The 16,018-nt window shown below is 34.8% G+C and overlaps 1 protein-coding gene across 1 annotated transcript in view; it reads left to right on the top strand.

Annotated features, from left to right (window-relative positions):
• Positions 1-16,018, top strand: part of LOC113240371 (cytochrome P450 4C1-like) — a 48,172-nt gene that overhangs the window by 26,924 nt on the left and 5,230 nt on the right. The window contains exons 7-9 of the mRNA XM_026477655.1: positions 117-326; positions 4,043-4,111; positions 4,671-4,839. Of these exons, the coding sequence (XP_026333440.1) occupies positions 117-326; positions 4,043-4,111; positions 4,671-4,839 (448 nt within the window). The remainder of the gene's footprint in view (positions 1-116; positions 327-4,042; positions 4,112-4,670; positions 4,840-16,018) is intronic.

Genomic DNA, 16,018 nt, shown 5'->3' with positions numbered 1-16,018 from the left:
AACAGTTTCCTTTCTATTGCTCTCTGGGTTACCTGTAATGTGTGAACTATGTCTTTTGTTAGCACCTAGGTAGTGTTGGAAATACTCGTATTTTAAATGTTATTTTTTTCTTTTAGGCCCTTAATAAGGTCCTAAGTTTTGCGGACAATGTTATATCAGAAAGAAAGAAACAGAAAATTACAGGAGAAAATTCAATTGCGATTGATGAAGATAATTTTGGGAAGAAGAGACGGGTGGCCTTATTGGATTTATTGCTGGAAGTTGAAAGTAAAGGAGAAATAAACCTGGAAGGAATTAGGGAAGAGGTCAACACGTTTATGTTTGAGGCAAGTAAAAGTAGTTAACCATTTCAAAGTTATTTTATCTATTTTTTTCAATAAGGCCATTACAATATATTTTTAGTGAACATCTGTGATATCCAAGTACACTTTGGACTTGGATATCGTATTTGATTAAGGATTTTTTTTTATAATATCAAGTGACGGGACGAACAAGTCATGCGCCTGATGGTAAGCTACACGCCTGTCCATAACAGTTGCAGTGCCACTCAGAGCTTTAAATCGCAAAGATCCGATGGGCACTACCACTTCGCCCGTCTGAGACATAAGTTGAAAAGTCCCATGTGCCTGAAATTTCACCAGCACCCTTATTACCCTTCTAAACCGGACCGCAGTAATGCTGACGTTACTGCTTAGCGGCAGAAATAGGTAAATTGGCAGGACTACACTGGACGAAATCTTTTACAAGGACTCTACTGCTCTACTGCTGCTAATAATACTAAAGGGTACTAAAGGATAATAAGACTAACGTTAGAAAATAAAAAAATCCTAATCCTATCCTAAAACTTATGCCATTTAATAGTGACGTCATTGTTCTACAATATATACCTACATATACTACTATACATTTACTATACATTTTTGATGCCTGCAAGTTCGTTAAAAAACACGCAGTTTTATACTCTCCGATAAAATTAATAAGACGTAATAATCGTTACCATAACAAGCTTAAACTTCTCCCCTCTAGCCTAAAATTATTTTTTTGTGCACCACACCCTATGTTAATAAAAGTATATAACCACATCTCAAATCATATCAAAAATTTGGATAAAGACACGGTCTTTGAAAAACGTTTAAAAGAATTTCTAAACAAGAAACCTATTATAATATGTCTGAATTTTTTGGCGATAAATGTATTTGAAATTGATTTCATGTCTATATGAAATTTAGGTAATAATTGAAAATAGAATTTAGTAAACATTATTATTAATAATGTAAAATATATAAAATAATAAGTGTAAATAATAAAATAAATGTACGAATAATATATATTATAATATATGTTAAAATAACTGTATCATTAGGTTTAAGTTTAAATTGTGCTACGCCCTAACAGGGTACCACATGTATGTATCTAAGTTTATTAAAATGTGAATTGCAATAAATGAAATTAAATTAAATTTAATAGTAATAGAAATGTTTAATAGTATAAAAATAACAATTTAATTAATTTTAAGATAAAAATATTGTGTAATAATTATGTTTATTAATAATTATAGAATCTATAATATAATTAATTATCTAAACTAATTAACTACGTTCAAGCTTGCAATGTAATTTAAATTCCATTGTAACTTTGCTACACCCTTACAGGGTATCACATGTACAAGTTTATCATCCATGTGAAATGCAAATAAATGAATATGAATATATATCAAAATATTGAATCTCTAGCAACAGGGTAAGTACTACTCACAAGTGCCGCGTCGGCGGACAATTTATAGAATATAATTTTATGTTGATATGATATAACATTTAATAGCCTGTAGCAGAAACGTTTGCAAAATGTATGAGAAAAATATCTGCTACAGTGTATCAACAGGCATTAGCACGATGCCAGCGCGAATGTGTATAAAAAAATGTAACGGCACTTTACGTGGCTATTTGTATTCGTTATTGGGTGTTTGATGTATCTGGAAAAACATTTGACATGTTTTGACAAGCATGCAGACACTGACAAATATATGTGACCATCTACACATGGAGATAAATAAAAAAAGAAAAAATAATCTGTATTTATTGTAATAAATATAATTTCTCTAACAATGAGGGGCTGTTCCATTCGGTGGTTTGGGAAAAACAGCAAAACATCTAATTACAAAACAAACGGAATCACATTTGATCGGTAATTAAATAATAACTATGTAATTTTTCAATTTTCGTACATTATAGCAAAGCAAAAAAAAAAACCGTAAAACAAAGTCACCGTATTAATTTGGCAGAATAGTTTTCAAACATTTCGCTTCTATTTCTGGTTATATATTCGATGTGTTAAAATAATGAATATGGACATTGTGTAGACGGTGTACTTGCCTATTTGCCTACTTCGCTTCTTTGATATGCGTCGAGAAACCGACCAGTGCGCGGTAACGCGTGTCGCGTGTTTGCTGTATTAGTCAAATAGGCAAACAAGACAAATACTTTTCACCTCAGCAGCTCGAACAAGGCTATTTTGCTGTGTGAAATCAGTGAGCAAAATCTTATTTTGCTCACTCCGTGAGAAAAAGTAGCTTTTTGCTTTTTAAGTGGAGACTTGTCATTTCATGCGAAGGGGTCTAATACAAATTCGACATATTTCAAAATCAGTCGCTCCGTCCCTTTCACTTCATTACAAGAAAAAGGAAAAAGAAAATTATGGTTTATTCGTACTTCGATATTTAAGCTACATAGTAGACCCCCACAAAATGGCTGAACGAGTGCACGTTCGGAAACTCGTCAATTCATCTAAAAGATAAATTATGTGAGAAATACAAATACGATTTTATACTATGATAATTTAGTTTTTACAATTTTCATTAAAAATAAAGCAAGTGTTGCAATAAAAATATGCTAAATTTATAACGTCAATTAAAGATAACAATATTTACAATGTGTGATTTCAATGAATACAAGCGAGAACGTTCCGGAACGCAATAAATAAAAGCGCGCTTTCTTTTTTTTTAATTCAAAATTTCTTATTTGCTTGCGATAGGTACTTCTTTGATAGTTAATTGGATACCTACCTACGTAATAAAATAGAAAATATGAGCGATTCCAGTGAAGACGACAATTTTTTAACTCCTCCAGAGTTAGTTGAAACTGTTAAAAATGCTGAACTAAGTTTCTTGCCTAGTAAATCTCGTGAAAAGTACCTGAAAGTCTACGAACATTTTGACAAATGGAGGCACGAAAAGGGCGCAGGAAACACTATGTCGGAAACTGTGCTTCTGTCTTATTTCATTGAAATGTCGCATACAAAACAGCCGTCAACGATGTGGAGTATATATTCGATGTTGAAAGCTACATTACAAACTAAAAATAACGTCCATATAAACACTTACGCAAAGCTGATTGCGTTTTTGAAAAGATCGGCCGGCTGCTGAGGTGAAAAGTTGTATGTATCACGCGAGAGCAAAGTTATTTTGCAGCTCGTATTTTTGAGTCCCTCGCTTCGCTCAAGATTCTAATTCTGAATCACTCGCTACGCTCGTGATTCAACTATAGAATCTTTCGCTTGCTCAGGACTCAAAAACAGCACTCGCACCAAAAAACGACTTTGCTCTCTTGTTGAACAAATAACTATTGTCACACATGCTATCCACACATGGTGATTGTTTGCCAAATATACCAAATATGCAAATACGGATAGCCATGTGAAGAGCCACCATAAAGCTTAACTCACACTGGCGCAGAGTCGAAGCGTCGCGACGGGTCATGTTTTTCGCCTATAGCATATACATCTCTATTGTTCCACTATTAAGGTACAAATTTGTGTTATGCAAATATGAAATCGAGAGTCGCTAGGCGGTGTAGTTGAACAATTGGACGCGACGCTGCGACTTTGCGCCAGTGTGAGTTGAGCCTAAGATTCCTATATTCAACGCGATGAGCGAATAATGTCATTATGATCACATAGAGTTGTCCCCAATCAGGCGTATTGCGCGAACGGTTCGCGGCCTGTACTGTGTGTGTTTTATCTTTATTCATCTTTTATACAATTTCAGGGCCACGACACTACAGCTACTGCTTTAACTTTTGGACTTATGTTAATAGCAGATCACAATGAAGTTCAGGTGTGTTAAAATTACTGTTTTTTTGACAAGAGGTTCATTTGCTGTTGGGTAATATTCCGAAAAATATCAAATATTGGAAATTTTTCCCGATTAATTCCCGAAAAATTGGAAAAATATAATTTCGAAGCCTCATTTTATTTTCTACGTTTAGAAACATATTTTGATTTAGATCGTGAATTCTAAAATAAACTTGCATAGTTAAAAACCATATAGAGAAAAACGAGATTTGAAATGACTTCACAACAGCGAAAAAAACCTTTTTAGTGGCTCCATTGTTTTCGTTCAGTAACTTCGATTTTTGACGGGTGTCAACGTGAAAAATGGAAAATTAAAGGAAGAATATCCGGAAAAATTCATAGTTCTCGGAAAAATTAGAATTTTTCAAAATGGAAATTTTTCCATTACCCAACACTAGGTGTATCTATACTTTACGCATGGTTTTAAGTTCATACATTTATTTATTTCTCAATACTTTTGTACTGTCATTACAAGTTCTTACCTTTAGTAAAGCAACGCAATAAACAATAATATAAACATTACAAATGTGGTTATTTTTAAGGAGCAAATATACGAAGAATGTCAACGTATATTTGGGGATTCTGACAGGATAGCCAGCATGGCAGACCTCGCCGAGATGAAATACCTGGAGGCAGTGTTAAAGGAGACTTTAAGGCTGTACCCGAGCGTGCCTTATATGGGCAGGGAGACCACCGAAGACTTCATGATGGGTGAGTACTGGAGATCCGTAGAATTCGCAAGAAGGATTAGCAAGTTGAAGTGGCAGCGGGCGGGGCACATAGCTCGTAGAACTGACGGCCGTTGAGGCAGAAAGGTTCTCGAATGGAGAGCACGAACCGGAAGGCGTTCTGTGGGACGGCCCCCTAATAGATCCGTGGTAGTAGCCCGTTTAGCTCATGGAGGTAGTCTCGATCTCTGATGTTTCAAAAATAATAATAATAAAATGTTATTTACAAAGAGCAACCCCTAGAGTTTGTTGCTCATTCTTCTCAGGGGAATCTGCCTTACGAATGAGCGGTAGAGTTTAACCATTGTGACGATTTCAAGTGTAATAATGCTTACCTATGAAATAAAGATTATTTTGAATTTGAATTTGAAAGATGGACGGATGACCTGGTAAGGGCGGCGGGTAACCGATGGACGCACGTTGCGTCTGACCGGCTAGTCTGGCAATCTTTGGGGGAGGCTTATGTTCAGCAGTGGACGTCTTTCGGCTGATATGATGATGATGATACTATGAGTACTGGTTTTGTCATCTATTACTTTACTGAAGAAAAAAAGGACATGTGGTATGTTTACGCATGTTGCAAATGTACCTATGTACCTGCTATATTGGAGTGAATGAACTTTGTAAAAAGTGACCAGTATTAAACGAGCATCTAATCGTAACGGTTGTTTCCGTTAAACATAGCAACATGACATTATTTTTTACGTATATTTTATTTTTCAAACAAACCAACGTTTCGGGCCTTTTACAGGTCCCACGGTAACGACGACAGACTGAGTTGGTAAAGTCATTAAGAGGGAGCAGAGGAAAAATTCCTAATCTTCGATTTGATTTTAGAGGGGTATATCCACTTGAAAGTTAAAAATAAAATATTGTATGAGTAACTACACGATATATTCAAGCATAGACACTAATCAGAAACATAAAACAATAAAGTTTCCTTGATAGATAAAAATCACGAAATGACCTCTAATTTTCACATTTTTTCGATTCATCCTCGAAATGCTACAGGTTATTAGGACAAAAATTAGATAATTAATTATATTTATGCATGATCGAGAACTGTCACTATGGATTTTTTTAATCCCTTTAGTTTAAGAGTTATTCCGCTAAAACGAATTTGGTACTTTTAATGCGCAAAATTCAACATCTCCTGTCGCATGTCACGCGAACTTCAGGCATATATTTGTTTCACAAATTTGGGCGGAGCCAACGTCAAAACTTTTTTGGCATGCTCCCTCTTAACTAGTTGTGTCTAATATTGTTAAGGAGGAAGCGGGAAAAACGGTTTTGCTAGGTGGAATAGGTTAGGTATTCACTATTAAATAACAGTCTTACGAATAATATACAATACATCTGAGGATATTGTCTAAATAACTAGCTAATTTGTTACATGATAGGATGTATTTTACCCGATCATATAAATTTCTGAAACCAGGCTTATATAAAAGTCTAAAACGAATTTATCGAGTTAGGTTTTCGCGGTTGTTACACATAGGAAATGAAACTATGTTTCCGGATTTAAATCGCGTATATTTGTTTTTTCAAACAAACCGACGTTTCGGGCCCTTTAGGCACGGGTCCCATGGTCACGGTAGACTGAGGTGGTACAGTCATCAGTTATATCTAATATTAATGCAAACCACCCCAATTTTTCGGCCTGAAACGTTGGTATGTTTGAAAAAACAAACATACGCGATTTAAATCCAGAAAAATAGTTTCATTTTCTAAAACGAATTATTTAAGAATAAAATATTAAATTTTTATATGGAAATATTTTTCTTTATAATTGCTACAGAGAATCTGTAAAATTGTTTTTCAACTAAATTTCTATATCTATATCCTAAAATTTTACGACACGCCACTCAGCCCGCTATTCCGTCAGTCACCATAGGGCTATTGTCGACGTCGGATCTCTGTCAATTTTCTCCGCTGTTCTTATTTTATTCATACTAATTTACAGCGCCTGGATTGCGGGACGCGAGAGGCGATCCCTATACTTCACTTCCTAAAATCTAGGATATATCTCGTTGATTTATTTGAAAAAAAAAAACAAATGTACGTCATTTAGATCTAAAAAAGAATAGTTTCATTTCCAATGTGTAGCAATCACGAAATAACTCGATGAAAAAATGCCCTGGATACAAACGCGGCTTCGAGCAGTGTCAGATAGTAGGAATTTTTCCTCGTGTTCGATCTTTTTCTAGAATTAATTTATTTTCATATTTCATACACATTGAGGCGAGAATTGAAATGTTTGTTGATGTAATATTAAACCGTATTGCTGCCTACATACTTTAGTAGCAGTAGAACTCCTTGTGAAAGAGTTCGTCCAGGGTAGTACTGCCACCTTACCTATTTCTGCCGCCAAGCAGTAATGTTAGCATTACTGTGTTCCGGTTTTGAAGGGGGTAAGGGTGCTGGTGAAATTACAGGCACATGGGACTTGTGACCCTTGGATCTTTGCGATTTAAAGATCTGAGTGGCATTACAACTTTTAAGAACAGCCGTGTGGCTTAACATCAGGCGCACGACTTGTTCTTGCCGTCGTCGCTTGATATTATAAAAAAAGAATACTACATAGAATATTATACTGTTTAACGGAAACACGATTTCTCGCGCGAACTCGCGATGGCTATTCGTATCAATCGCGAGATTGTGCGTACGATCAAATAAAAAACGATGCTGTCATCTGGTTCTTCTTATGAATAATAATTTACGGGTCATATTATACGTCAGCCGTATTTACCGCTAGATGAACTGAACAGCACTGAATGTTCACTACGAGACTGCGAGATTGCGAAGGCTCACGTGAGCTCGCGCGAGTTATTATTAATGGCAACTTTTGGTGGAAACAGGCCGGCGAGATTTCGATTCTCGGCTCTCGTCGTCTCTTCACGTCGATGGAAAACTACCATTAATGTTGTTTTACACCGGCGAGGCGAGACAAGACCTCCTATTATCATCAAAATTGCCATTAATAGCTCGCGCGAGCTCACGCTGCGGTTATGGTTAGTGGCGATTTAGTGCTGTTCAGTTCGTCTATCATCTAGCGTTTAGATTATTATTATCAAATATGTTAACGAAAGAAGAATCAGACGAGGCCATCTTTTTTAAAATCTCAAATCGTATTTATGTAGCTCACAAATTCGCGAATGATATTAATAGCCATCGCGAGCTCGCGCGAGAAATCGTATCCATTGCAGAGTACCTATATATAATACATACAACAATATTCTACTATAATACATAAAATAATCAATGTTACGTGAATAAATATTTCAATTCTCGCCTCGCCCATCGTCGTCAATCCAGAGCACTTCTACCGAAGATGCGCTAGGAGATAATTGAAATTTTATCATACAAATTTCAATCTTCATCTCGCCTCGTCTCGTCTCGCCTCACTGGCGGAAAATCACCTTTAGATCCTGAGGCATGTTGACAAGTCCCATGTGCCAGAAATTTCTCCAGCACACATATCCTTAAAAATGGGAACGCAGTAATGCTCTCATTACTGCTTGGCGGCAGAAATAGGTAAGATGGTAGTAATTGCCTCTACGAACTCTTTCACAACGAGACCTGCTGCTAGAACTTTGTCTTTTAGGAAATAAACTTGAGACATGCAGTTACAGAATTATTATACATAACGTAAGCGTGCTGGCACAGAAGTAAAATAATAATCGAGATTTCAAACTTAAACTAATGGAAATAAGGACTGACACATGTGTTTACAAAATTTACAATAAAAATGAGGAGACCTAGTTTGGAAAACAAATCAACGTTTTGTTCTCTTTGCAGTGCCTTTAGCGTGGCTTTACTGTGACAGTTCTCGCTAGGGACATCGTAAAATATTTGTATACAAAATGTTCCTTCTTCTCGTAACCGCTAGGGGCGCTGTATAATTTTACATACAAAATTGTGAAGTTATTTACGCGGTCGCTAGCGACAACTGTCACAGTAAGGTCATGGTAGAGGTACAGAGCCCTTGGTCGCGGCTGACCGTTAGGTTTGTTCGAAGTAACAAATATATACGATTCAAATCCGAAGGAATACTTTCTTTTCCTATGTGTAACAATCGCGAAAACTTAAGAACTTGGTCTATTATTTTATTGACCAAAATATCAATGTGACTTCCGGATTTCGCATTAAGCCAATTTATCAGAATAGGTAAAAACTAATCTATAGCCTGGTCCTGAAAATAGCATCAATTCAGCTCGACGACTCATTCGTCTCATTCATTTTTTTTAGTGTCATCATTATAATTATTATTATTTTATTGTTTTTTTTTTTTCCCTCCACATAATGTCCATCAATGTCATATCAATATTGTTATTGTTTCTTTGTGTTACGTATGTCTTTTAATATATTATGCTATATGCGTTGACATGTATCCCGCTCAAGACCATAGGGATTAGGGAGAGGCTGAAAAACAGCGTTACGCGGTCTTATCGCCGTACCAGCATAAGCTGAGTTCTGCCTTTTGTCTCAAATTTATTTATTTTGTTGTATTCGATTAATTAGTTTTTAAGGAAGAAAATGTTACGAGACAATAAATGATTTTTTATTATTATTATTATTCGTGGAAAATGAAATTAATTCCCAAAGTTTTATGACATATTTTTTATCCCGTTTTTATTTGCCTCGCAGTTATTTTCCTACTTTTATAAACTGATATAGTGAGTTAACTCTGTAAGTACCATTTGTTTGACTTTGCAAATTTATTATTCACATAACACGCAGTACAGCTTAAATTGAAACAGTCTGCTACATTAATTCTCTTTCACGTTCACTTCCATATATTACACCCAACTCGCATACATTACGCTCAAATGCACAAATGAGAGAATTAATAAGATGGATTACAAAAATTGCTCTCTTTCAATTGCATTAATGCCACTCAAATGCCCAAGGGAGATATTAATCATATTTATTTAAATTTATTATAAAGCGAAACAAGTCTTTATAACTAATTACTATCTACCCGTATTTACACGACTAATGAGCAATTAAAATTTTACTTAATTATTCCTGAAATAATAGGTTTATTTTAGGAATAATTAAGTAAAATTTTAATAGAATTTGTCTTTTGACAAATGATTAATAAGATGGATTAAAAAAATTGTTTTCTTTCATTCGCACATGTTACACCCAAATGCACCAGCGAGATATTAATAACATTTATTTAAATTATAAAGCGAAACAAACTTACTAATTACTATCTAGCCATATTTATTCAACACTAATGAGCAATTTAAATTTTACAAACTTTCCTAAGACAAACCTAACCTATATGTATAAAGAAATTGTCTATTGACAAAATATCTTTTAATATTACATAACCGCTCACGCGATACATGCAGCCGTAGACGCATACCACACCTAAAGGTGCCGGTGATGATTTTATACCGATTTATCGGATATCGAAGTTATAACAGGTAAAAGAACTAATATTAATTGCTATTTCGGGAACTACTCTAGCAAACCATAAAGTTTCTAATGCCTGGGTCTGTCATTTAAAAAAAAAATAACTTCAAAAATACGTCACGACAATCGTGTGTGTTATTGTTTGGGCTAGTGATTTCGGTGTTTATTTATTGAAAACATACCATAAGTAGCATTATTTAAGTTTACCCTGAATATAAATGTTTATAAACTATACTTTAAGGAGTAATTTCATGATAAACGTTAGAACCACTCAAACGGAATATTTATCCAAGTACACCAAAAATTTCATTAGTGCTTTTTAAGTGCAGGATTTGCGGTGTATTACTGAATTTTATTTGAGATGTTTTTGTTGGTAGTACGGAGGGTATTTATTTAGCAATACAGAATAATAATTTTTATTTATAAAAACTTGTATTTAAACTGAATACTTTTCTAATTTGCGAAACCAAATAGCCGCCATTTTGCGGTAGGAGGAGCGCATCGCGTGAGCGGATAAGGGCAAGACACTCTTTTCATGTATTCATAGTCTAATTAGCACTGACACTAATATTTATTTTATTCACTAATAATTTAACTGTATTAACCATTGACCTATAGCTTAAAAGGTTTACTATTTTTGTAGTCTACGAACTGTATTGTCATTCAGGTATCACATGATAATGAAGTCTATGATCGTGAGTTTCGGCATAATTAATAACATGGAGTCAAAACCTTTATTCATGTATTATTAACGTTGCTGTTACAAATTGTTATTATTTTCTTGTTTGCTGTTAAAACGAGCGAGGCCTTGTATTAGGTAACCTATTACAAATTTGATTTTTTTTTCCGAAATAACTTTTGTTCGATTTTTCATTACATCGAAAACCGAATTATAACGAAACCCTTATTCTTTCAGGATATGTTTGTTATTGATCGCAAAGACACGATTAGGTTCGGTTAGGTTACGTTAAGTCAGGGTTTAAAAGAAAAAACAACCTCTTCTTCCTCTCAAAATTACTTTCTAGGTTATGAAAATTCGAGCTAACGTTATTTCTGGAAAATGTCATTTCGAACTATTGATAGATAACCCTTGCATTAATATGAGTCAAGCAATGCGTCTTCCGCCGAGGGATGTATAGTGCTATTCTTAAACATTGTGAGAAAATAATAAAAGACTAAAGATAAGATGTAAGAAAAAGTAAAAGGTATTAATTGAAATTAAACGTAATATTTGACATGTTAGGACCAAACGAAAAACAAAATACCAAAGCACTTTATTTTACCACAATTTTCTTTTTTTTATAGTAAGCGATATATAAATAGGTAGGTATTTTTAATTCTCGCTGTTACGAGTACTTGGCAGTTGGCTGTATAAGTTTTTCTTTTCTCTGTTTACATATTTACATAGTTCAATAGTAATAGATGGATTCAAAAGTTTAGAACAGCGGACAGTAATGGATTTTCATACGTACTTTGCAGACCTTGGCTGGGAAGAAGTCGCAAGGTCCATAAATGAGAAACTTTCTGTGTTCGTTTTTTGAAAGTAATGCACATTTCCGAGAATGTTTGTGGAAATAAAAATTAATGAAAGTTATGTATTTAGCTGTGCCTATGTGGAAGGTGATTGGTCAGAGGCAAGCGCGCTTTGTCAACACCGGGGTTAAGGCAGGTTAAAATCTATTAACGCCCGGAAATGTTTGTTATAAATTGACTTTTTGTTCATATTTAAGGATATTCTTGTAAAAATATTTCTTTTGATTGTTTTCATCATGAAAGCCTTTGTTGTTGCTAATATTTCAATAAATGAGAATCCACAAGATTGCAAGTTTGATAATTGTAATTGACTGCTTTTTTTTCTTCTAAAGAAAGGTATTTCCATGGAAATTTCAAGTACTGAAACAAGTCCAATGAATGAATATTATTTACGATCTTCGTTCACAATTTTGGGTAGAAATAGGTCGAAACCGGGCGCTTTTGGTAAAAGCCCGGGCCGTTGGACTGGGGTCTAATCCACTAACTAAAATAATAATAAACTAAAATAATAACTTGTCTCGTCATAATTCAACGGTATAATTCAGAAAGTAGACATAAATGGAGTGACTTCTTTGTATTCTCCGGTAAAAGTTCCGCAGGGCTCAATACTTGGACCTTTTTTATTTCTAATTTATATTAATGATCTGCCATTCTTTGTTAAGTACCATTGCGAAATAGTGTTATTTGCTGATGACACATCCTTGATTTTTAAAACAGACAGACATGACATTAACTATGACCAAATTAATGATACCCTCTCTAAGGTAGTTTATTGGTTTAATGCTAACAATTTATTGCTTAATGTCAAGAAGACAAAATGTGTTAAATTTGAATTACCTAACGTAAAATCGACTAGTCCAAGCATAGAAATAAACGGAAAAAAGTTAGACCTTGTTAATAAAGCAGTCTTCTTGGGAGTGACCTTAGATAGTAAACTTCAATGGTTTTTACATATATCTTCCCTGGCCAACAGATTAAGCTCCGCTGCATACGCAGTCCTCAGAATACGTGAGCTTACCGATGTTAGTACTGTTAGACTAGTTTACTTTAGTTACTTCCATAGTATAATGTCCTACGGGATTCTCATGTGGGGTAAAGCGGCAGATATTCAAACCATATTTGTATTGCAAAAACGAGCGATTCTCAGGTTTCTCTCAGAGATAAGTTTAAGGAGCATGGTATCATGACTGTGGCATCACAGTACATTTACTCAAATATTTTATATGCCCGTAAAAATATACATAATTTCAATAAGAAAGAAGATATCCATAATATTAACCTTAGAGCTAAGTCCAAACTCATGGTACCACGATTTCGTTTAACCAAGGTAAACAACTCTTTTATGCGGAACTGTATACGTTTTTACAATAAGATTCCGGAGCATATATTAAGCGATAAACATAAAAAAGTAATATAAAAAAAATTTAATTTTTAAATTTCCTAAGATTAAAAACTACATTAAAAATATTTTGAACGAAAAATCATATTACAAAATTGAAGACTACGTGTTAGATAAAGATGTATGGAAAGACGACATGGCTCCAGAATCCACACAAATTTGATTTAAAGTGTATTCCATAGCATTTAAGTTTATTTGAAAAGAGCAATCCCTAGAGTTTCTTGCTCGGTTTTGTCAGAGAGGTCAGCGTAGTGAACGAGCAGCAGCTTAAATGTGACGTTTTCAAGTGTAAATTTATTTTACTTATGGAATAAATAATATTTGACTTTGACTTTGACTACGTACCTATGTAACTGGTGTTTGTTGTGTTGTTCTGGAATGTTTTAGAATTTCAATTGTATTATAATCGTCTTTGTTCAGGTGTTCTTTTTGTGTACTCTGTGGTCCTCTGTAGCTGAGTCACAGGCAAATTGTACAAGCTAATTTTATTAATAATTTTCATTATTTTATTTACGTTTTGGTTTCTAAGAGTTGTAATTTAGGCAAGATTTAGGATTACTGGAATTTTTAATAATATATTTAAATATAATTTTAGGTAAAGACTATTAAATTTTTAGGTAAATTAATTAAGGTTATTTATCTAAGCAAAAAAAGGCAGTAGTATATTATTTTTCTTATGACACTATTGTCTATTTAGAAACCAAACCACTTTTATTGAAATTCCAACACCCCCCCTTTATCATCAATAGGAGGACCAGCTTATTTCAGTCTTACACGAATGTCTTCAATTTTTGACATAAAAGTGGAGACAGAGTCCGTGCCAAAAGCAAGACAAAAAACTTCTGTTGAAGTATCTATCTACTTCAACTTCCTTTATTTTTTACCATCCTCTAAGTCTTCAACAGAAGTTTTTTGACAAATGACAGAGTCTGTGAGCTTCCATCTGGACTCTTTGTCATATACTAGCTTTAACTTCGTCCACATCTTCGCCGACGTCTCACATGACTGGAAGTGTTCGAGCGGCCCATATTGCAATCGCGTGACAATAAGCTCTTGGGCATTGGCATCCAACAGATCCCACTCATCACGTTCTTTTTCACTGTCGTCTTTTGTTTTTTCCTTGTCCCCGAAGCAATGCTAAATAATCCTCGACCTTTTAATAATACTTGAGTTTGAAATTTCCATAACGGCCAGTTTTCGCCGTTGAATTTTGAACTGGTCGACAATGAAATCTCCATTTTGTTTTTCACCCGAAGCTCACAAAAGTCGCCTAATCAACGTTTTATTTTATTATTATTATTAATGTATTATTAAAATAATAATAATAACAGTAGCAGTAGCAGTAGCAGTAACAGTAACAGTAACAGTAGCAGTAGCAGTAGCTGTAGCAGTAGCAGTAGCAGTAGCAGTAGCAGTAGCAGTAGCAGTAGCAGTAGCAGTAGCAGCAGCAGCAGCAGCAGTAGCAGTAGCAGTAGCAGTAGCAGTAGCAGTAGCAGTAACAGTAACAGTAATAATGTAATGTCACGTCACGTCACGTCACGTCACGTCACGTCACGTAACGTAACGTAATTGCGGTGCGGTGCGGTGCGGTGCGGTGTAAGCGGTGTAATATAATGTAATATAATAATAATTATTTATTTATTTTCGGACAACGAAAATCCTATTTACGTTAGTTAGCAGACTTATAAATTATGTTAGAACATTATTTTAAACAAAGATCGCGTAAATTCTAGAGGTTCCTTATGAGAGGTCCCTCCACTTTCTCAGCAATCATTTTCAAGATGCCGTTGCTGCTTTTACGTAGTATGGCAAAAAAGGAGTCTGTCCGTGCTTCCGCAAACATTGCAAACGCACTACAGACCTTCGGCAGCCGCAACAGCATCCTAAAAGCATTGTTGTATTGGGTGCGAAGAGCAATGTACGACTTTTGTGTATGTCGGTACCACAGGCTACCCGCGTAAAAAGAAGAACAGTAAGCCTCGAAAAGAGTTATCTTAGGTGCAACAGAGCATCGAGCAAACCAAACTTGAACTCACGGTCTTATTGAGTATTAAATTAATTATCATTGTATTATATTTTTAGTGTTTAATGAACTACGAATGAACGAAATGAATACAACCGGAATTTGAATCGGTACCTTCTGAGCGAGCTTGTTCCATCGCAGACCCCATCGTTGCTCCAGGGCTGAAGACCATTTTTTCGAAGTCAAAGTAAAATAATAATTTATTCCATAGGTAACATTTTTACACTTGAAAGCTACTGCTCGTTCACTGCGCTGATCTCCCTGAGAAGAAAGAGCAAGAAACTTTAGGGATTGCTCTTTTCAAATAAACTTAAATGCTATGGAATACACTTTGAATCTAATTGTGTGGAATCTAAAGTCATGTTGTTTTTCCATACGTATTTATCTAAGACATACTCTTAAATTTTGTAGTATGACTTTTCTTTCTTTTTTGTAAGTTTTAAAGTTAGGAAATGATAATCTTATGTAAAAACGTATAGTTAGTTAGTTAAACGAAAACGTGGTACATGAGTTTGGACTTAGTTCTAAGGTTAACATTATGATTACCTTCTTTCTTAACGAAATTATGTATATTTTGACGAGCATACAAAATATTCGAATAAATGTACTGTGATGCCACAGTCATGATACCAGACTCCTTAAACTTTTCTCTGAGAGAAACCCGAGAACCTAAACGGTACACAGAACGAATCGCTGCAACACAAATATGAGAATCCCGTAGGACATTGTACTATGGATGTACAGTCAACTACCTAGCTGTAGCTAGCTGGCTATACATGAGTG

Source organism: Hyposmocoma kahamanoa, unplaced genomic scaffold (genome assembly GCF_003589595.1).
Source record: "Hyposmocoma kahamanoa isolate Upper Pololo Valley unplaced genomic scaffold, ASM358959v1 134, whole genome shotgun sequence".
Classification (NCBI taxonomy): Eukaryota; Metazoa; Arthropoda; class Insecta; order Lepidoptera; family Cosmopterigidae; genus Hyposmocoma; species Hyposmocoma kahamanoa.
The sequence above is the reverse complement of the archived record's forward strand: the minus strand, read 5'-3'. Positions and strand labels throughout refer to the sequence as shown.